General features: G+C 42.1%; 1 protein-coding gene across 1 annotated transcript; it reads left to right on the top strand.

Moving 5' to 3' along the window:
- The first annotated feature begins 14,129 nt into the window (after nucleotides 1-14,129).
- On the top strand, nucleotides 14,130-21,653 carry LOC142836105 (armadillo-like helical domain-containing protein 4). Its single transcript, XM_075950122.1, has 2 exons — nucleotides 14,130-14,156; nucleotides 20,523-21,653. The coding sequence occupies exons 1-2, from the start codon at nucleotides 14,130-14,132 to the stop codon at nucleotides 21,651-21,653; spliced, it is 1,158 nt and encodes a 385-aa protein (XP_075806237.1).
- The last annotated feature ends 380 nt before the right edge of the window (nucleotides 21,654-22,033 follow it).

Here is a 22,033-nt window from a genome sequence, read left to right as displayed (position 1 = left end):
AATGGGGAAGGTCTAGGGAGTAGAATGAGGCCTATAGATGCCCTGTGACTGAGTACTGTCAATCACAATCATTGAGTTGGAGGCAGAGAAACATTTATCCTAAGACCGAGATTTAAGGGAACACTCCCAAGTAAACTAACAAGGAGAAGATAGGAGTTTGGTGATAAAAAAAAAAAAAAAAGACCCAATTTGAAACAGGACCGATACAAGAGCAAGGTCACCTCTGGAGGACCAGCTGGCGCATGGAGCTGAGTCACTGTGACCTAATGCCAAGTCAGCAGAAGACAGGCTCTCTGATTGTTCCCCAGGCCTGGGGCAGGGCTAACTGCACAGATGGAATCCATGGGGACACTGTAGCACAGTTACCAGAGTTTGTGGAGAAAAGGACAAAGATTCTATGTAATCTCAGCCAGGAGCTTTCCAGCCAGTGGCAGAAGCCAAATTCTTAACGCTGTTTTCAGAGTCTTATAACAGACACCAAATAGTGTACTTCTTTGTTGTTATGTCTCATCCACCCAGGAACTTATTCCAGTTTTCTATTGCTCCTAGGATCTATGAGTTAGAATCTATGAGTTGAACAAATCAGCTGTATCAGGCGAGCATGAAGCAAACTCAAATTAGACACCCAGAGTCCAGAGTGTCAAGCTCTTCTCCACTGACTCAGAGTACTTAGGGCTGCTATGATTGGCAGTCAGTAGTTCCCCTCCCACTTGCCTTAAAAAATAACTAGCTGCTAATGACCATGACTTTGAGGCAGAATAAGATACTTGGAGAGAGAGGAGTGAGAAAGAGGGAGGGAAGGAGGAAGAGAAAGAGAGAGAATGTATACATGTATACACAAAATATGCCATTGTAGCCATTATTAAGTGTGAAATTGTGCAGCTAATATTAACTATGTTGCACAGCTAGGCACTCTATATACAGCTATCCACTGTCCACAGGCAGTGTGTGTGTGAGTTCAAACGCAGCAGACAGAAGGTAGAAACTGTGATTGCAGTGAACCTAGATTTCCAGTCGCTATTATTCCTGAAAAGCTTTTTTTCATTTTTCCCCCAGAAACTGAGAACTAAAACGTCTTACCACATTGTTCTCTCAGCTCATCTCTCCATTGAAAAAGAAAGTCAAGCAAACTCCCTTGAAAATTTAAGCAAAAGCCCACATCCTCACCTTAATTATGGCGTACTCTCTGCCAAAGCTGAAGCTGGTTTTGTTAGGAGTGACTTCTGTGGGCTGGCATTAAAAGAGAGAGAGAGAGAGAGAGAGAGAGAGAGAGAGAGAGAGAGAGAGAGAGAGAGAAGAAAAGACATATCGCCATTTCTGGTTTCCTGAGAATACTGGCCTGATAGATTGAAATTAGGCACTCATTAAAACCATGACCTTTTCAAAGTAAGACAGGGAGAGAAAGGATGAAATGAGAAATGTGGCAATGGCATCCATCATCCAGGACCGAACCCTGTTCTCTGATCACAGCTCATCTGCTCATGCTTTCCGGAGAGTTCACCAGGCTAACACCAGAAAAGACATCAGGGATCAGCTATTCCATGACAGAATTAAAGACTCTTAAAGTCTGGATTGGACCAACATGCTCAACCATTCCTCTGCATACACTGGAGAAGACATTAAAAGTAAGAGTTAGCAAAGATTGAATCTGGGAAGTCAATGGAGCACAAGAAAAGGAATCAGTGAAATAGAATCAAAACTGAAAATGGAGAGGAACAAGAGAGAAGCTGGCTGAGATTTTTGTTTGTTTGTTGTTTCGTTTCCTGAACTGAGCAGACCCTGATGTGGGAAGAGTGTCATAAACTGAGCAGAAGCTACAACCATGAGTGCCTTAAAGTGCCTTTTACAAGAGAAGGGAAGAAAACATGTTACTGCCTGAATCCCACTCACAGAGCACTTCTAAAAGCGGGAGGGAGAGGGAGGAAGGTTGTCATATGACCACTCCATTTGCCTTTGCTGGGACTCTTATGGGGACAAGTTTATCTGCTCCCTTATGTGGATGCCTCATGTGTTAGACACTTCCCAAAGTAAATAATTATCTTGGTATGAGACAGGCTTTCAATCATTCTGATTCCAAGGAAGTCTCCCCTTCATCCCTTGGCATTATTTTTTTGTAAACAAATTAGAGAGGAATTGCTTTGATCTGATTCTGTGAAGTGAATGTTTTATGTCTACTTTATGTTTCAGGTCTTCAGAAAGAACAAATAAAATGAAGCATTGCTCTGGATGTGTCAAAGGATTTGAGCCTGCATAATGTATGAATTCTGGATTCAGCCTGAAGCAAGGCTTTCTACTCTTTTCTCCCTGCCCCTTTTAAAGTCTTATACATGGAGTACTTCTTGTTCATGCACAGCTACTCTTTAAACAAACACAATTTTCACCAATAAAAAAGATCGCAGACTTGTGGTCAGAAAGGGAATTAAGACAGCAGATGGCTTTGTTCTCTGGTTTCAGACACCACACACATGTTCATGAGCCAACCTTCTTTGATAGGATGTAAAGAAAAAAACCAATTAAACCCCATATGTCAGAGCCAATTACACCTGAGCTGGTCTCCTTTGTCAGGCATTAAGATTCTTTATTCTGAGATTGGCCACAGTTGCCTTTACCTGCAGTTCAGATTTCGGTTGTAAAGCCCATGCACTACAGCTGTCCACACCTATTTTGCTGTGAGCTCCTGGATGGAATTAGTCATTGAGCCCTTTTTGGACAGCAGCTGTCAGGTGCTGTTGTAGGTGTTGTGAGAGATGGGAGACTATTTACAGCACAGGGCCTTACTTCAAGGAGCTCCTTTCTAGGGGGAAGGCAGCTCCACACACTTAACTGTAATCAGACATTAGCGTTTCACCCAGACTTCATCAGATGGTTCTTCCCTGAGCTAGGATGAAGAGAGAAGATGAAATGAAATGCCATTTTGAGAACACTGATGAAGAAGGTGGGAAATTTGATGCTGTGTAGAATTAATAATGTTTATTAGTAGATGACCTTTTCTTGTCTAATCAATTCAAGCTCTCTAAGCATGCCCTTGCATTATACTCCATACCTTCTGCAGGTCAAAAAAAAAACACTTGCTGATTGGCTGATCATGGAATTAAATTCAGTGATGAAAAGAAGCATAACTCATGTGGCATGATCCCTTGCATATTAGCTAATTCTTAGGTAAGACAGCAAATTTTAATATTATTTACCTATGTGATTTTCCAATATTTATTCAGATAATAATTGAAAGAATTTGAGCTGCATAGAAGAAGAAATTTCTTATAGCACCCATTTTCTCTTTTGCTCTCCTTTCTTTTTCTTCCCTTCTTTTTTCTTTCTTTCTCTCTTCCTCCCTCTCCACTCCTACCTTCTGTTTATCTGTAGCTCATCCTGGCCTCCACGCCCTCTTTCTCAGTTCTCCAAGTGAGAATTCCATTCTGCATTGAAATCTTGATAAAGACATATTTACATTTTGATATATTCTGATTAAAAGCAGCATGGAAATAGGGGAATGTTCACAGACACCTGGATTGCTCAAACTGAGCTTTCACAGTCTACCTGTTGTGAGTGGAATGTCCTCTTAGACATCTGGATATCTTGAGCTTGGTGTTAACATTTGACTTTTATTCTTTACAAGCAACATGAGCAATTGTATTAGTCAGGATATTCTAGACTAATAGAAAAAGTCTTTCTGTACATATAGAGGAGAAATTTCTTAGAATACTTTTAGGCTGTAGTCTAGTTATTCCAGTGATGACTGCCTATAAATGCTAGTTCCAAGAATCAAGTAGTTTTATGTCCACAAGACTGAATGATGTCTCAGCCGGTATTCAGTATATGTTGGAATCCTAAAGAAGTAGTCTCTAATTATAGTAAAGGAATGGAAGTTCTAGCAAGGGCAAGAGCAAGCAGGCAAAGAGAGGTTCCCTTCTTCCATGACCTATATATAGGTTTTGAAAGAATGTGTGGCCCAGACTACAGGTTGGTCTCTCCACCTCACAAGACCTGAATTAAAGCTGTGTCTTCCCCCCTCCAAAGACCCAGAGTAGGAGTGGATCTTTCTACTTCATGTGATTTAATTGAGCTAATATTCTCTTACAGGTATGGCCAGACATTTTTGGATTTCACTTAATTCCAGATGTAGTCAATTTGACAACCAAAATAGCCATGTTTGTTTGAAGGCAGATAATAAAAAGGAACACTTTAGTAAATCTATTTGGGAGTCTCTGCATGTCTGTAACTCTCTTCAAAACTCTCTTATGGAGGAAGCTCAGGATGTTCCATCACCACTCTGCACTGTCTCCAAATGGATCAACTTCCTCTGTGATGCTAGCTGAGAGGCTGAAACAAGAGTACTTTCAATTTCAGACAAACAAATCTGGCCAACAAAGAAAGACTTTATCTCAGAAAACATGAGAAACATAGTAATTTATTGGTCCTGAGGTTTTTTTTTTTTTTTTGTCTTTGCAAACAATTTTTGTTTGCAATTGGATCAAAGGGTTTTTTTGGGGGGGGAACATAGGTATGCCCTTATTTCACTAATAAACATTGCATACCCATTGTTTAAAAGACTAATTCTGAAATTCATTGATTTTATTGAAAAATAAAAGACAAGAATGGGTATAAGATGAAAGATATGTCATAAACACCATTTTGAACATAGTTTCCTAAATCAGTTTGATATGAAAGGATCTGTTCCTTGAAAGACATGATGATCACAGCTTCTGAAACGTATTGTTAGAACTCACCTCGCAAGGGCATGCCTGCCGAATAGACCAAGATCTCTGTATGGAAATGTGTCAGCCTCAGCCGTCATCTTCACAGGATCCCCTTCAAAGGACTGCACTGGTCTAGACATTTGTTTCACTCTGTATCTGCCTCAGTCTTCAACACTCTCGTCTTGTCAAGGCAAAGGTCAAAACTCCATTTATTACAGTTGAATCAGGGAGTTCAGACCCTGAAGACAAAACTGTGAACAAGAGGCAAAACAGTACATGTTTAAAACAGATGTTGTAAGTCACACAAAATTTTGCTCCTTCACTTATAAAGAGATTTTTGGGTCAGCTAGAAAATCCAGAAGATTACCAAATAGGGCAAGAAGCTCAGGAAAGATTTTTGGGGTTTGATGGAGTCAGCAAATAACTATTTTGAGAATTCTTGGTTAAATTTGAAGTTTTGATAAACTGTATCTAATTTTTAACACTAGTGTGCACAGATAATCCCATGGTAAGCAATTAAAAACAGTTTACTATATGATCTGGAGAAAAGATTAAGTACTAAGGTCCCTTGCTACACATGCTGAGGAACATGGTTCAATTCCATCAACCACAAATATCTCACAACCAGTTGTAACTCTAGGAAACCCAATGCTTCCTAGTTTCCTGGGTCTGCACCAGACATACAAGTAATGCTCACATAAATACGTGCAGGTAAAACACAAAAACACATGAAATAAAAATGCTTTATAAATTAATATAAATAACATCAGCATATCCGATTCTATATTTAAGCCAAACTATGCTGAAATTACAAGGGGGTTTATCAGAAATGCAAATTTCACTAGGAATCTTTCATTTCATTAGATCTGTCAGTTCTGGGGTATTACTTAGTTCTGGCTAGTTAGTTCGAGGTCAGCCTGGTCTAAAAGAGCTAGTTCCAGGACAGGCTCCAAAGTCACAGAGAAACCCTGTCTCGAAAGACCAAAAAAAAAAATCCTTTGAGTTAGAAGGGAATTAGTTAGAATACCCAATTCAAAAGCAAAACAAACAGTGATTATACAAATGTCAATCATGGGAGAAGCTTTAAAAATAAAAGCTTGATATATGTAGAGAGAGACTATTATTAAAATGAGCAGGAAGGGACAGGTGAGATGACTCAGCAGTTAGCAACAGCAGCTGTTTTTCCAGAGGACCTGGGCTTGATTCCCAACCAAAAAGGACAGACAACATCCATCTGTAACTCCAGTAAGTCAGAATCAGAACTTACTGCCCCCTACTGGCCGTGTTGGGCAATGCATGTACGTAGTACACAGCCATCTATGTACGTTGGTGTGGGAGAGAAGAGATTCTTTTTTTTTCTTTGATCACCTGTTGTTTGTTTTTTATTTTTATTTTATTTTTATTTTTTTAATTTTTTTAAATTTATTTTTTTATTAAGGACTTCTGCAGCAGCTGATGAGATGAACCAAATCCACTAGACTGTTTTAAAGCAGTGCCAACCACTTTGGACAGGATAAAGGACTATTATAAGTGAGTTTCAGAAAGATTGTTTTAGTTGTAAAACACAGCTGATGTTATTTGCTGTAGATTGGAGAAGAAAATTCCTGTGGGAAAGAGCTATTATGGAGACAGACAGTGTTAAGCTGGTACATCCAAGTGGCAGTGTGCTTTTCTGGCTTAGGGGGTACCATAGCAAGTGATACATACACAGGGACAGAAAGATGCCAAAGATGTGTTGACGAGATAAAATGTGTGTGGGGGTCAGGCCCTGAATGTAAGGGGGTTGCAAATATCGCCTTGTCTTCTTATTCAACATCCACCATTCAGGTGGTTTCCACCAGTCCCCTTAGTTACCAGAACTTAGCTTATTCTGACACATCTTTTTGTGCGAGCTGAGACCTTCCCATAATATAGAGCACTATTTGATGAGAAGCCATGACCTAATTTTCTTTTTTTGTGTGTGTGTGTATTTTTTATACTCTTTTTTTTTCTTAAGAAAAGGGAAAAAAACAATTTTCTGCCTCCCCGCAGCCTCCCATTTCCCTCCCCCTACTCCCAACCTTCTCCCCCTCCTCCCACCCTTCTCCCCTTCCGACCACTCCTCTCCCCCTCCCTCTCCAGTCCAAAGAGCAGTCAGGGTTCCCTGCCCTGTGGTAAGTCCTAGGTCCTCCCCCCTCCGTCCATATCTAGGAAGGTGAACATCCAAACTGGCTAGGCTCCCAAAAAGCCAGCACATTAAGTAGGATCAAAACCCCATGCCATTGTCCTTGGCCTCTCATCAGCCCTCATTGTTCGCCATGTTCAGAGAGTTCGGTTTTATCCCATGCTTTTTCAGTCACAGTCCAGCTGGCCTTGGTGAACTCCCAATAGATCAGCTCCACTGTCTCAGTGGGTGGGTGCACCCCTCATGGTCCTGACTTCTTTGCTCATGTTCTCCCTCCTTCTGCTCCTCATTGGGACATTGGGAGCTCAGTCCAGTGCTCCAGTGTGGGTCTCTGTCTCTATCTCCATCCATCACCAGATGAAGGTTCTATGGTGATATGCAAGATATTCGTCAGTATTTGCTATAGGATAGGGTCATTTCAGGTTCCCTATCCTCAGTTGCCCAAGGAACTAACTGGGGACATTGCCTTGGGCTCCTGGGAGCCACTCTACGTTCAAGTCTCTTGCCTACCCTAAGGTGGCTCACTTAACTAAGAATTGTGGTTCCGTGCTCCCCTATCCAACCTTCCTTTATCCCAATCATCCTTTTTCCCCAAGTTCCCCCATCCTCCCCTTCTCGCTTTTCTCTCCCCATCTCCCCTTACCCCCATTCCACCCCACCCCCAAGATCCCAATTTTCTCCCTGGCAATTTTGTCTACTTCCCATAGCCAAGAGGATAACTATATGTTTTTCCTTTGGTTCACCTTCTTACTTAGCTTCTTTAGGTTCACCAATTCTGGACTCCGTGACTCTTATTATGGCTAGAAACCAATTATGAGTGAGTACATCCCCTGTTCATCTTTTTGGGTCTGGGTTACCTCACTCAGTATAGTGTTTTCTATTTCCATCCATTTGCATGCAAAATTCGAGAAGTCATTGTTTTTTACCGCAGCATAGTACTCTAATGTGTATATATTCCACACTTTCTTCATTCATTCTTCCATTGAAGGGCATCTAGGTTGTTTCCAGGTTCTGGCTATTACAAATAATACTGCTATGAACATAGTTGAACAAATGCTCTTGTCATATGATAGGGCATCTCTTGGGTATATTTCCAGGAGTGGTATTGCTGGGTCCAGGGGTAGGTTGATGCCGAAATTCCTGAGAACAGAAAGACTGATTTCCAAAGTGGTTGCACAAGATTGCATTCCCACCAGCAATGGATGAGGGTACCTGATGTGGGAGTGTCATATATCAATCTGTTGATTTCATTGGTTAAGCAATAAAGAAACTGCTTGGCCCTGATAGGTTAAAACATAGGTGGGAGGAATAAACAGAACAGAATGCTGGGCGGAAGAGGAAGTGAGCTCATCGAGACGCCATGCTCCCCTCTCTCTGAGGCACACGCGATGAAGCTCCGACCCAGGATGGACATAGGCTAGAATCTGCCCGGTAAGCCCACCTTGGTGCTACACATTATTAGAAATGGGCTAGTCCAGATGTGAGAGTTAGCTGAGAAGAGGCTAGATATAATGGGCCAAGCAGTGTTTAAAAGAATACAGTGTCTGTGTAATTATTTCGGGGCATAAGCTAGCAGGCAGCCGGGGTGCTGGGGACGCAGCCCCACCGCTCCTAGTGCAACAGATACCCTTTCCTCTACAGCCTCTCCAGCAAAGGCTATCATTGGAGTTTTTATTTTAGCCATTCTGAGAGGTGTAAGATGGTATCTCAAAGTTGTTTTCATTTGCATTTCCCTGATCACTAAGGAGGTTGAGCATGACCTTAAGTGTCTTTTGGCCATTTGAACTTGTTCTGTTGAGAATTCTCTGTTGAGTTCAGTGCCCCATTTTTTAATTGGGTTAATTAGCATTTTAAAGTCTAGTTTCCTGAGTTCTCTATATATTTTGGAGATCAGACATTTGTCAATTGCGGGGTTGGTGAAGATCTTCTCCCAGTCAGTAGGTTGCCTTTTTGTCTTGGTGACAGTGTCCTTTGCTTTACAGAAGCTTCTTAGTTTTAGTAGGTCCCATTTATTCGATGTTGCCCTTAATGTCTGTGCTGCTGGGGTTACACATAAGAAGCGATCTCCTGTGCCCATCTGTTGTAGGGTACTTCCCACTTTCTCTTCTATCAGGTTCAATGTGTTCTGACACATTGATATTGAGGTCTTTAATCCATTTGGACTTGAGTTTTGTTCATGGTGATAGATATGGGTCTATTTTCATTCTTCTACAGGTTGACATCCAGTTATGCCATCACCATTTGTTGAAGATGCTTTCTTTCTTCCATTGTATGCTTTTAGCTCCTTTATCGAAAATGAAGTGTTCATAGGTTTGTGGGTTAAAATTGGGGTCTTCTATACGATTCCATTAGTCGACTTCTGTGTTTTTATGCCAGTACCACACTGTTTTCATCACTGTAGCTCTGTAATAGTGTTTGAAGTCAGGGATGGTAATGCCTCCAGAGGATCCTTTATTGTATAGGATTGTTTTGGCTATCCTGGGTTTTTTGTTTTTCCATATGAAGTTGATTATTGTCCTCTCCAGATCTGTGAAGAATTTTGATGGGACCTTGATGGGGATTGCATTGAATCTATAAATTGCCTTTGGGAGAATTGCCATTTTTACTATGTTGATCCTCCCAATCCAAGAGCAAGGGAGGTCCTTCCATTTTCTGGTATCCTCCTCAATTTCTTTCTTCAATCCTTAAAGTTCTTGTCAAATAGATCTTTCACTTCCTTGGTTACAGTTACCCCAAGATTATTTATGTTTTTTGTGGCTATCTGGAAATGTGAGGCTTCTCTGATTTCCCTCTCTGCTTCCATATCCTTTGTGTATAAGAGGGCAACTGATTTTTTGGAGTTGATCTTGTATCCTGCCACATTACTAAAGGTGTTTATCAGCTGTAAAAGTTCTTTGGTGGAGTTTTGGGGGTCACTTATGTACACTATCATATCATCTGCAAATAACGAAAGTTTAACTTCTTCCTTTGCAATTCAAATCCCCTTGATCCCCTTATGTTGTCTTATTGCTATTGATAGAACTTCAAGTACTATATTGAAGAGGTATGGCGAGAGTGGACAGCCTTGTCGTGTTCCTGAGTTTAGTGGGATTGCTTTGAGTTTCTCTCCATTTAATTTAATGTTAGCTGTCGGCTTGCTGTAAATAGCTTTTATTATATTTAGGTATGACCCTTGTATCGCTAATCTCTCCAAGACTTTTATCATAAAGGGATGTTGAATTTTGTCAAATGCTTTTTCAGCATCTAATGAAATGATCATATTGTTTTTTTCTTTCAGTTTGTTTATATGATGGATTACATTGAATGATTTTCGTATGTTGAACCAGCCCTGCATCTCTGGGATGAAGCCTACTTGATCATAATGGATAATTTTTCTAATGTGTTCTTGGATTCGGTTTGCCAGTATTTTGTTGAGGATTTTTGCATCGATGTTCATGAGTGAGATTGGCCTATAATTCTCTTTCTTGGTTGAGTCTTTGTGCGGTTTTGGTATCAGAGTGACTGTAGCTTCATAAAAGGAATTTGGCAATGCCTCTTCTGTTTCTATATTGTGAAATACATTAAGGAGTATAGGTATTCGGTCTTCTTAAAAGTTCTGGTAGAATTCCGCATTGAAACCATCTGGTCCTGGGCTTTTTTTGGTAGGGAGGTTTTTGAAACCTGCTTCTAATTCTCGCGAATAACAGGTCTATTTAGATTGTTCACCTAGTCCTGGTTTAACTTTGGTATATGGTATTTATCTAAAAAAGTGTCCATTTTCTTTACATTTTCCAGTTTTGTGGCATATAGGCTTTTGTAGTAAGATCTAATGATTCTCTGAATTTCCTCTGTGTCTTTGGTTATGTCCCCCTTTTCATTTCTGATCTTATTAATTTGCAAATTCTCTCTCTGCCGTTTGATTAGTTTGGATAGGGGTTTGTCAATCTTGTTGATTTTCTCCAGGAACCAACTTTTTGTTTCATTGATTCTTTGGATTGTTTTCTGTGTTTCTATCTATTTTGTTGATTTCAGCCCTCAGTTTGATTATTTCCAGTCTTCTACTCCTCCTAGGTGAGTCTGCTTCTTTTTTTCTAGAGCTTTCAGGTGGGCTGTTAAGTCTCCAATGTGATTTTCTCTGTTTTCTCTAAGTGGGCACTTAGTGCTATGAACTTTCCTCTTGGCACTGCTTTCATAGCGTCCCATAAGTTTGAGTATGTTGTTTCTTTATTTTCATTGAATTCCTGGAAGATTTTAATTTCTTTCTTTATTTCTTCCTTAATCCAGGTATGGTTCAGTAGTTGACTCTTCAGTTTCCATGAATTTGTAGGTTTTCTGGGGGTAGCATTGTTGTTGAATTCTAACTTTAATCCGTGGTGATCTGATAAGACACAGGTGGTTACTAATATTTTTTTGTAACTATGGATGTTTGCTTTGTTACCGACTATGTGGTTGATTTTTGAGAAGGTTCCATGAGCTGCAGAGAAGAAGGTATATTCTTTCCTATTTGGGTGGAATGTTCTATAGATGTATGTTAAGTCCATTTGCTTCATTACCTCCATTAGTTCTCTTATTTCTCTGTTAGGTTTCTGTCTTATTGACCTGTCCATTGGTGAGAGAGGAGTGTTGAAGTCTCCTACTATTAGTGTGTGTGGTTTGATGTCTGCCTTGAGTTTTAGCAATGTTTCTTTTATGTACGTGGGTGCTTTTATATTACGGGCATAGATGTTCAGGATTGACACTTCATCCTGATGAACTGTTCCTGTTATGAATATAAAATGCCCCTCTCCATCTCTTCTGATTGATTTAAGTTTGAAGTCAACTTTGTTAGAGATTAGTATGGCCACACCTGCTTGTTTCTTAGGTCCATTTTCTTGATAAGCCTTTTCCCAGCCCTTTACTCTGAGTAGGTGCCTGTCTTTGCGGTTGAGGTGTGTTTCTTGTAAACAGCAGAATGTTGGATCCTGTTTTCTTATCCAATCTCTTAGCCTGTGCCTTTTTATAGGTGAGTTGAGTCCATTGACATTAAGTGATATTAATGACCAGTGGTTGTTAACTCCGGTCATTTTTTTTTTTAGTCGTAGAATTTGTGTGTTTCCCTTCTTTGATTTGTGTTGGTGAAGGGTCTCTAGATGTCTGAGTTATTGTGGTCATTGTTGGACTCCTTTGTTAGTGATTTTCCTTCTATTGCTTTCTGTAAGTCTGGATTTGTGGCTGCGTATTGTTTAAATTTGTTTTTATCCTGGAAAATTTTATTTTCTCCATTTATAGTGAATGAAAGCTTGGCTGGATATAGTAGTCTGGGCTTGCATCCATGGTCTCTCAGTTTCTGCATTACATCTATCCAGGACCTTCTGGCTTTCATGGTTTCCATTGAAAAGTCAGGTGTAAGTCTGAAGGTTTACCTTTATAAGTTACTTGGCCTTTTTCCTTTGCAACTCTTAAAATTCTTTCCTTATTCTGTATGCTTTGTGTTTTGATAATTATATGGCGAGGGGATGTTTTTTTTTTTGATCCAGCCTATTCGGTGTTCTGTATGCTTCTTGAACCTTCATAGGTATATCTTTCTTTATTTTGGGAAAGTTTTCTTCTATAATTTTATTAAATATATTTTCTGGACCATTGAGCTGCACTTCTTCTCCTTCTACTCCTATTATTCTTAGGTTTGGCCTTTTTATTGTGTCCCAGATTTCCTAAATGTTTTGTGATGAGAGTTTGTTGAACTTGCTGTTTTCTTTGATCAGTGTGTTTATTTTCTCTATGGTATCTTCAGAATCTGAGATTCTTCCTTCTAACTCTTGTATTCTGTTGGTTATGCTTGTTTCTGTAGACTCTGTTTACTTAAATTTTCCATGTCCAGCCGGCCCTCTGTTTGTGTTTTCTTCTTTGCCTCCATTTCAGTTTTCAAGTCTTGAACTGTTTCCATTATCTGTTTGATTGTTTTTCCTTGGTTTTCTAGGGTATCATTCACTGATTTATTCAATTCTTCAAACTTTCTGTTATATTTCTCATCCATTTCTATAAGGGCGTTTTTTACATGCTGTTTAAGGGCGTCAATCACTTTCATGAAGTCAATCTTTTCTACTTCTTCTTGATTAAGGTTTTCATGTCCTCCCGTTGTAAGGTCACTGGTTTCTGGTGGCTTCATGTTGCTTTTCAGCTTGTTGGGCAAATTCTTGCCTTGGCGTCTGCCCATATCTTCTTTCAAATGCTCCCTTATGGATCTTCTTTTACAGGATCAGGTCTCCTTGCCTACTGATGTACCTTCCCAGTGATGGCTCTCCCCAGTGATGGCTCTCCTGGTGCCGTGATCAGATCTCCATGCCCAATGATGGCTCTCCCCAATGCTGGCTCTCCTGGCACCCAGATCAGGTCTCCATGCTGGTTGGGTAGCTCATAAACAAAGTGCCTACCTTGCTTGGTGCAGGCAGGCTATAGAAACAAAGGAACTCCCGCCTGCTTGGGTGCCCTGAGGAATCGGACCCAGTGCCCAGAAAGGCTGGGCTGGGTGATGTTATGTGTCGAAAGAGGGTAGCGGGGGCCAAAGTGGGGAGGGTTCTGGATGCAAGCTGGGTGGGATAGAAAGAAAGAGGCAGTATGCAGGGAGTAGAGGCCCTGCAGAGAGCCCAAGAAGGATAGGGGGCTGAGGAACCCCTGACTTCCCTGTCCCGGGCTGGCGCTGCGGAGTCAGAAACTCACCCCAATGTTGGCTCTCCTGGCGCTGAGAGATCAGGTCTCCGTGCTGGTTGGGCAGCTTGCAAACAAAGCGCCTACCCTGCTTGGTGCAGGCAGGCCATAGAAACAAAGGAACTCCCACCTGCTTTGGTGCCCCGAGGATTCGGACCCAGTGCCCAGACAGGTGGGCTGGGTGATGTTATGTGTCGAAAGAGGGCAGTGGGGTCGAAGTGGGGAGGCTTCTCATGACCTAATTTTCAAAACACTGACATTAAAAGAAAATGCTGAAACCTAACTTAGTTGGCTGTGGCTGACCTAGCAGGACTCCTGGTTACCACACAATGTATTATGTATTAAGTTGAACACACATAGTATCCAGATTTCATGCATCCATCAAATTTAATCATATTCTACTCAAAAACCATTTTTGGCTATCTTTCAAAAAAATACAGAACTGTTCTGTTCTGAAGAGGGGTATGATTAATAAGATGGCAGTGTCTACTCTTGCACAGTAGGAATTGTGGGAGTAAGTGTTTTCAAATAGCCACACATGGGAGTGTACACACACACACACACACACACACACTTGCATGCTTGCGCACACCACTGAGACTAAAATGGCCTTCCTGAAGGAGCGAGCTCATGTAAGACTCAGAACTGAGGGAAAGTGCTCTGTGACCCATTCTGAAGCTAAGATTCCAGACACTTCTCTGTCTTCACAAATAGGGGAACGAAAAGGGGAAACTGAGTCCCTGAGAGTATCAAAGATGGTAGTCATGGGCATCCCTGCCTTAAGTCACTGAACTAACTTTACTCTAGAATCTTCAGCTTCAAGGAATCACAGCACTTTTCAGAGATTTTGTTCAGGCCGCAAAGTGATTTATGTGGTACCTTGCTTTGTGGGAGAAGGAGCCAAGAGTCAGGAGCCAGTACTCATTTTTAACTCTTGTTTTCGCCTTGAGTGATAGGAAAGGAACATTGAAGGCGTAAGTCACAAACAACGCCACACCAGTTTGGAATTATGATTAATAGGGTGGTATTTATTTAAAGGGGAAAAAACTTACAGATCACCGTCCCAGCCCTCTGCGCAACCAGGAAGGGAGTGTAGTTGCTGGCGGAGCAGGAAGTGAAGAGAGAGGGGAGAGGGAACTGGCCGCTTTTTTAAAGGGAGAGAGACCATGCCCCAATGGGCTGGTATCTCAGCAGCTATAGGTTGGAGAAGCGGGAGGACCTCCCGCAACAGAACATTTCTTTCAGAGTTCCTTTAAAGCTCTCCTTAGGGGCTCCACCAAGCTGTCCTCTGTTCCCACAGGGACAACTCTGCAGCAGGGACCACTCTGCAACAGAGTTCTGAATGGCCCTTGTTTAGCAGACCCCAGAGAAATCCCTGCTCTGATAGGAACAGTACTCTGGTGTCCTCTCTGTAGGTACAGAGACAGCTGCCTCAGAAGCCCAGGATGTAAATAGGAGCAGCTGGGGGCAGAGTTTCTGGAGGTGTCCCAGCCACAGGGTTCCTCCTTGATCCAGCTGCTTGTGGAAGTGGAGTTGCCCTAGTAGAAGCTGTAGGGGCGCAGTGCTAAGGCTTCTCCTGTCATTGTCCCGGGGTGGGCATACCTCCTCTCTGCCCAGTCCTTAGCTTATGCAAACCAAAGGAAGAAAGAAAGAAAGAAAGAAAGAAAGAAAGAAAGAAAGAAAGAAAGAAAGAAAGAAAGAAAGAAAGAAAGAGACAGAGAGAGACAGAGAAAGAGACAGAGAGACAGAGAAAGAAAGAAAGCCAAGTGCCTCCTTTTGGAGTTTCAGACAGCCAAAGGAGTTGAAGGCCTCTGTATGGGTTGCTGCAGTGATGGCTCCTGTATGATGGAGCCTCCAATGACCTCTGAGCTCAGCTGTGTTGAAGGATCACAGATGAGGTCCAGTTCGGCTCCTGCAGACCTGGCACAGGAGCAAGGGAGGAGCAGAAATCCTGGATACTTTGGAGTTGCCTGGGAGTGGAGCAGGCAGGGGCTGAGCAGGGGAGATCCCTGCACCATCTTTTGAATTCAGAACCCAGTTTGCTGCTCTGCTGCACTTAATACTGAGGTATAAGACAGAGGCACCGTCCTGAGGTCCAGAGATGTTGCGTTGTGCATCCTGGTCACTGACAGAGTCCAGGCAATGTATATATAATCATGTAGAAGATAAATCTCTGGCTAAGCAAGGGGTCAGCCAAAGTGGGATACTGGAGAATTTGGAGTTTTCCAAGATGAGACATCCTTTTCTTTACTTAGAAAGAAAATTTGGGTACCAAATTAAAATGCAGATCTCTTGGGGAAGATCGCAAAGAAGGCTGCTTCAAGTGCCTCCAATGTTTTCCCTTTGAAACATAAGGAGAGTTAAGGCAAGTTCAGAAACCACCGACAGAGTTCTGAGAGAACTCTTCACTGAAGACCAGTGCACGTGGTCAGAAATTGCCTGCCTCCCCTTCTTTCTGTGTTTTTCCTTGATCACAAGTCACCTATTGAGCTCCTGTGTGCGTCTCCCTCAGCTAAGCATCTTCTGTGCTGGCAGCTTCCACACTGAAGCCAGCAAATCATTAGCAGCATCATTCAGAAAGATTCAGAGTCCTGGGAGGGAGGTTCCACAGTGACGGAACACTGCTTCTATTGTGCAGAGGAGAGATTAAAGCTGTCTGATTCACTTGTGCGGATGAAGTTGAATTTGTTACATTGACTGTAATAATGAACCACATGCATGACCAGTGCTAATATTGATTGCAAAACTTCCAAGGCTCAGCAAGTCTAAGGTAGCTACAGCAGAAGTGGCAATTGAGTGGCGGAATTGTAGGTGTTTACTTCTGGACTGTCGCACTGCGAAAATTTGCCACTATAGAAGCATTTTTGTGCTAAGAGTTTTTATAATAACAATGAGGAAGATGAATTCATCTTCTATGATAAAGTTTACCTGTTAATTGCTGATGTGCCCCATCCTATTCAGGAGCTCAAATATTAATTTTCAAGTTGTATATGGCTTTCCTTTTTCTTCTTCCTTCCTTCCTTTCTTTCTCTTTTTCTCTTCGAGATAGGGTCCACTATGTAGACCCAGCTGGTTAGACATAGATGTAAACATGAGGCTGTCCTGGAACTCAGCGAGATCTGCCTACCTCTGTCCCCCCTCGTGCTGTGACTAAAGGTGTGGGCCACCATGCTTGGTGCATTGCATTCGTTGTTGTTGATTTGTTTATTCTAGCACAGGCAAAGAATCCCGTCAATGCTAGTCTGGATTGGTCTCTAAGATAAAGACATATTTTTCAGTTAAGATGTGTGGTCAGTTTTATTTTTTTATATTGACTTTGTTTATTGCCAATGAGAAAACTCTGTGAAACTTCTTTTGGCTTTCCTGTAAAGGCCAAGTAGTGCGTAGAGATCTCACCAAGTGAATGAGTTTCTTGAATCACAAAAGAGAGGAATAAAGTGTCACATTGGCCATTGATAAGAACTGCCTGACACGGAAGCAGCTGCTTGCTGGAGGAAACTGCGCAGGACAGGATTTCGCACTGAAAATGGGAAACCGGAAGTTAGGTGAAGAATAAATATTCCACAGTTGACTCATTCTGTAGATGCTCCAAATTGTTCCATCTTTGAACTTTTAGGGGCTTGTGTATTGGAACTGTGTTCACATGTTTTATATTTCATGATATTTATATTTCTTCAAACTACTATCATGTGTGTGGCCATTTGGTTTTGTCTGTCTTCTGCCTTTGAAGAAAGAATGTGCTTATGATGACCTTATATAGATGGTGATGATGATGGAGTGGCAGGAGTCTCCTTACCTCTCTTTCTTCATTTAATAATGTTGTTGTAGTAATTCGCCCAAGCTTCACTACAACTGGAATGTAATTCTCTAACCATCAGGGCCAGTTTCTCCTGCCAAGGATAGAATGATATTTTGAGAGTGAGAAGCATGGATATTTTGTTTCTTTGCATCATCAAATAGACCGTAGCTCAGGAAAGAAGCAATATGAGGAACTCATTTATGATCTGTGGGGTGGAGAGGGCATTTGCTTGTAATTGACCTGGGCATTCTCCTCTTCTCAGTCAGCACTGGCCTGGTCTGCTGCACCTCTGGAGAACATACTTCTCCTGCAGCTGCTTTGTTCTTTCTCAGTCCATTGTGATGGGACAGGTTGCTGAAAGGATCCTCTGTCATCTCAACTCTTTAATTTACAGTAAAGGATGGATCCAGCCCTGTTCTTAGACCCTGTATTTTAGACCAATGACAGTTGCCAATACTACATTGAATCAGGCATGTGCTGACTTAACCCAAAGGACCATAGCTGGATTAATAGAGCCAGGATTCAGCATTGCAAGTTTTAAAAAGGAGGTTGGGTGAAAACTAAATATTCCACATTTAACTGTGCTGTAGATATTTCAGATTGCCCTATCTGTGCACTTTGGGAACATGTACTTTCGGAGTGGTACTGATAGGTCCTACTTTACATGATACTTAAGTTTTCCAAACCGCTCTCTTGTCTCCAGACATTTTTTTCCATTCTCTACCCTTGGGTTTGGTGGCAATGGTGGTGCTGGTGACGATGGCTGAGTAAGGGTTTCCTTATGTCCACTTAGTCATATGAAGCACTAACACTATCTCAGCAGAGAACACAGTGACCAAGTAAGTGTTTGCAATAGCTGTTGGTTAAGTCTAAGGCTACAGTAGTACTTTTTTTAAAAATGGTCTTTGATGCTTGACTCTACCCAGGCTTGAAAAAGAAGCCTGTGTCTATTCAAGATTGTGAAAGATAATGCTTGGCAGAACAGCTTATCTGCCCACCCACTGGTGGCAAATTGCTCAGAGGACAGCCAAGCCATTAGGCAAGCTTGATAGGGAGTGACAGACAAGGTGATACTGATTAGCTCTCTAAGAAATGCTCTCTAAGCTAGGTGGAGCTAGCATCTACTACTTGGTAGGAATTTGGTCAGTTTGTTGAGGTTTGTCAGAATTAACAGCTATTGAGAGACGCAGCAAGACAGCACCCAGAGATGCAAGATGAACAGTACGAGAGGCATTCCTTCCTTTTCTTCCATATGTATTCTGATGACTGAGATAACTTAATGCAAGACACAGATGCTCATCAGCAGTGAAATATTCCCTCTTTTCTCTTTCCCCAGTGGAGTAGCCTGAGGATATTCATGACTGTTCAGACAATATTTGTTCAGCATTTCCTCTCTTCTGGGCACTTAGCCACATAGAGGGTAGAGTGTAGAGGGAAGAAAGAAAAGGCCAGAGACCACAAAATATGGTTTATGTGGGGTTAATAATGTTATTATTACCGTACTGTGGTCACTTTTTTGTTCATATATTCTAATGTCATGCTATTCCCGTTGTCTGATGTTAACTCCTATGAGAGGAATTGGATGTGCAATGGGCCTGGAAGATGAAGGGATTTGAAGTCATCTACAAATTCCTTTGGGTAGCAGAAGACTACTTGCTGCTGCCATTTGTACAGCCATTATTCCACTCTCTCCTAAAGTTCAGATGTGGAGAAAAGGAGCATATGGCTTCAGTACACAGACACACAAAAGACTTGTGGCTCACCCCCACTTTCTCTGCTGTAATTGGATTCAGAAAGCAGGTGCCCAGCACTTAATCACAGAAACACCATCCTTTAGGGCAGAGGCAGATTTCCCTGCACACAGACCTTTAGAATTCTAGATGTAGATGGAAAAAGACCCTGAAGGAGAACTCTGTTTGGAAAGGTGTTTGAGGCTAGTTAAACCTTTAATTTTTCTTTTTTCTGCTCAATCTAATTTGTCCATTAAACTCTTCTTTCAGCCAACTAGACCACAAATAATAAAATGTACAATACTTGCTCACATATGTGGGTACCTCCACTCCCTGAAGGAGACATATTGAGACTGCAGAAACGTTTAGTTTTCCTTCATGATAACAGTACATATATAGTCATAGAAGAAGAGGATTCTCAAAGTGTGTTCTGTTAATGCCCTGTTTTATCCAAGGGGGAACGAAGCTATTCGTTCAGCTTTTAACAAGAAAAATAGATTCAGAAATAATTTCCTGATGCTAGTCCATGCCCCTCTAAACTCTCTTACAGTCCTTGATGTTTCCTGCTGCACTGATTTTATCCAGAGACATAGTGTCATGTAGACTAAGCTCTTAGGCCCTTTCTGTGTTTTGAACTCAGGGCCTTCTGCATGGTTATTAGTCACTCTGTCACTGAGCTGCAGTTCCAGCTCCCAGAACACCCCTTTCATCCTTTGGTTTGTTTAGTAAGATTTCAAGAAAGGAAAGAAGAATGGATAGCTTCCTGAACAGAACTGAAACAAACCAGAACTCGTGTGTAGCAAGATACCATAACTGGGGCAGGGGGAGAAGACGGGAATTGTACACAAATTGGGCTGCAACATAAGAACAGTAAAACTCCTCAAATTCAACGTGTATTTCTGGGCGCTGTGAAGTCCAAGCTAAGGACAAGAGTAGCTGTGTATCTGGTTAGGTCTTAGTTCACAGAAGCCAGGTATTTGTGTACCCTCACATGATAGGCAAGAGGGGAAGGGGATATATGAAGGCTCTTTCACAAGGAACCTGGTCTCATTAATCAGTGCTCTGCCTTGATGACCAAATTTTCTAAAAGCCTCCTCTCCCAACACTGTCCTTATTAGGCCTCACATGAATTTTAGGGCCACAAACATACACACTGCAGAACCACAAGAGTTCTTTAAATGTATTTGTAACATTTATTTTCTATCTCCTAGACATGGTGCTATTTCTACAGTCATTTTGTGTACCATTTTCTAGGGAGCTTTAAGTTAAATTGTCTGCAGAATTCACAGGGGAAAAGTGAACTGGGTTATCCATGTCTCAAGAGGACAAAGATGTAGAACAGCCACCTCCTATCTCTTTTTTTTTTCTGGGAGGAAGTCAAGGAGATATTGTACTTCTGACTTAAGTTAAAGGAACTTACTTACAAAATATATCCACATGACAGTGTGCTGTTCTTTACTTTTCTACAGGAATCGATTGCTGGAACTGTCAACTCCTTCCACCTGTATTTCTCTTCCGATATGAGCAGACCGGCACTGTTGCCCAGCTCTGTGCCTTTCTGTAGGGTTCTCTTCCTTACCTTAGCCACACAATGTCTAGCTTTCCCAAAAGTGGAAAAGAGGGAGACGGCACACGCTTATGCCCAGACAGAGCAGTCCTGGAAGATGGACACAGGTGATGGAGAAAACATCTCCTCTGCTCCAGAGCACATGTCCCAGCAGGCATCCTCTGAGGCTCCTATGGTACTGTCTGCGGGACCATCTGTGATGCCATTAAATAAAGTCTTCTCGGTCAACAAAGAACACCACCTCCCTGGAGCTGGACTTCTGAATCCTAACATCCCTGATCTTCAGTCTTCCACTGAGCCAGCGGTCTCAGCCAGTGAACAAGGGCATGGTCCCAGTCAGCTTGAAGGAATGTCTTCTGAACAGAGACTTCCCAAGGCCTTGTCAATCATTGCTGTCTCTTCACCTACTTCTCTTAATCCTCACCAGGAGGGGCCCCAGAGCAACTCTAGCACCCAGCCCATTGTAGAAGGGATCACAGTTGAAACACGTGACTTCCTGAAGTATGTGGATAATCAGTTGTTTGCACCTGAAAGTCAGGAAGCAGTTAGCTTGGGACATACACCTTCATCTTATATAAATACCAAAGAAATGCTAGCTGCCAGTCCAAGAATAGAGAAAGCTGACACAGATGCAGCCAAGAGGACAACTGCCTTTCCTGGGGTCGATTCCACAGCAGACCCAGAGCATGATGGGGAGAGGCCCTCGGAAGAATCAGATGACAATGTGCAGACCACTGCCACCACGTACTTGGAGACAACCCCTAAGGATGCTCTGAATATTGATCCAACAGCTGAGAGTCTTCTGGGGGACCTCAAGGTCACAGTGAGTGTCAGCACAGCTGTTCCGGTTTCTTCTGTCCCAAGTGATGAATGGGATGACACCAAATTTGAGAGTGTAAGTCAGGCAAGGACCACAGATTCAGACCATGCAGAGACTCGGGTGAGAACAGAGCCACCACATGGAGCACAAGAGAGCTTTGAAGGGACTGAGGGGAGCCCCACTTCCACAGAGGTTAACAAGGTGGCACTTTGATATCAGTATTTGCTGATTTTCAATTTATAACATCCTAGTGGCTTTAATGTATAGTAATTTGGTTTGTTTAAACACTTTTTCCCTCCTTTGCAGACATCACACAAGAGATGACAATGGCCACACAAGAACCAGACCCCACATTAGCCTTGGTGACACAAGAGCACGTTGAGGTCCCCAGAGGCAGTGGTGAGCTTGAAGACGGTATGCCATTCCCCTCTCCTGTGTCTGCTGCTGTGGGTGCCACCGAGCTTTCCAGGAGACGGGAGTCTCTGGCCACTCCAGCCTCCACAGCTGTTGTCCCTTTGACTCTCAAAGTTACCTCTTCCATGGAAGGTCAGTACACGAGTGTGGTTTCAGCATTTGGAGCAGGAGTGTGGACC

The sequence above is a fragment of the Microtus pennsylvanicus genome, chromosome 15 (genome assembly GCF_037038515.1).
Source record: "Microtus pennsylvanicus isolate mMicPen1 chromosome 15, mMicPen1.hap1, whole genome shotgun sequence".
Taxonomy (NCBI): Eukaryota; Metazoa; Chordata; class Mammalia; order Rodentia; family Cricetidae; genus Microtus; species Microtus pennsylvanicus.
This window is presented reverse-complemented; position numbering and strand designations above follow the sequence as displayed.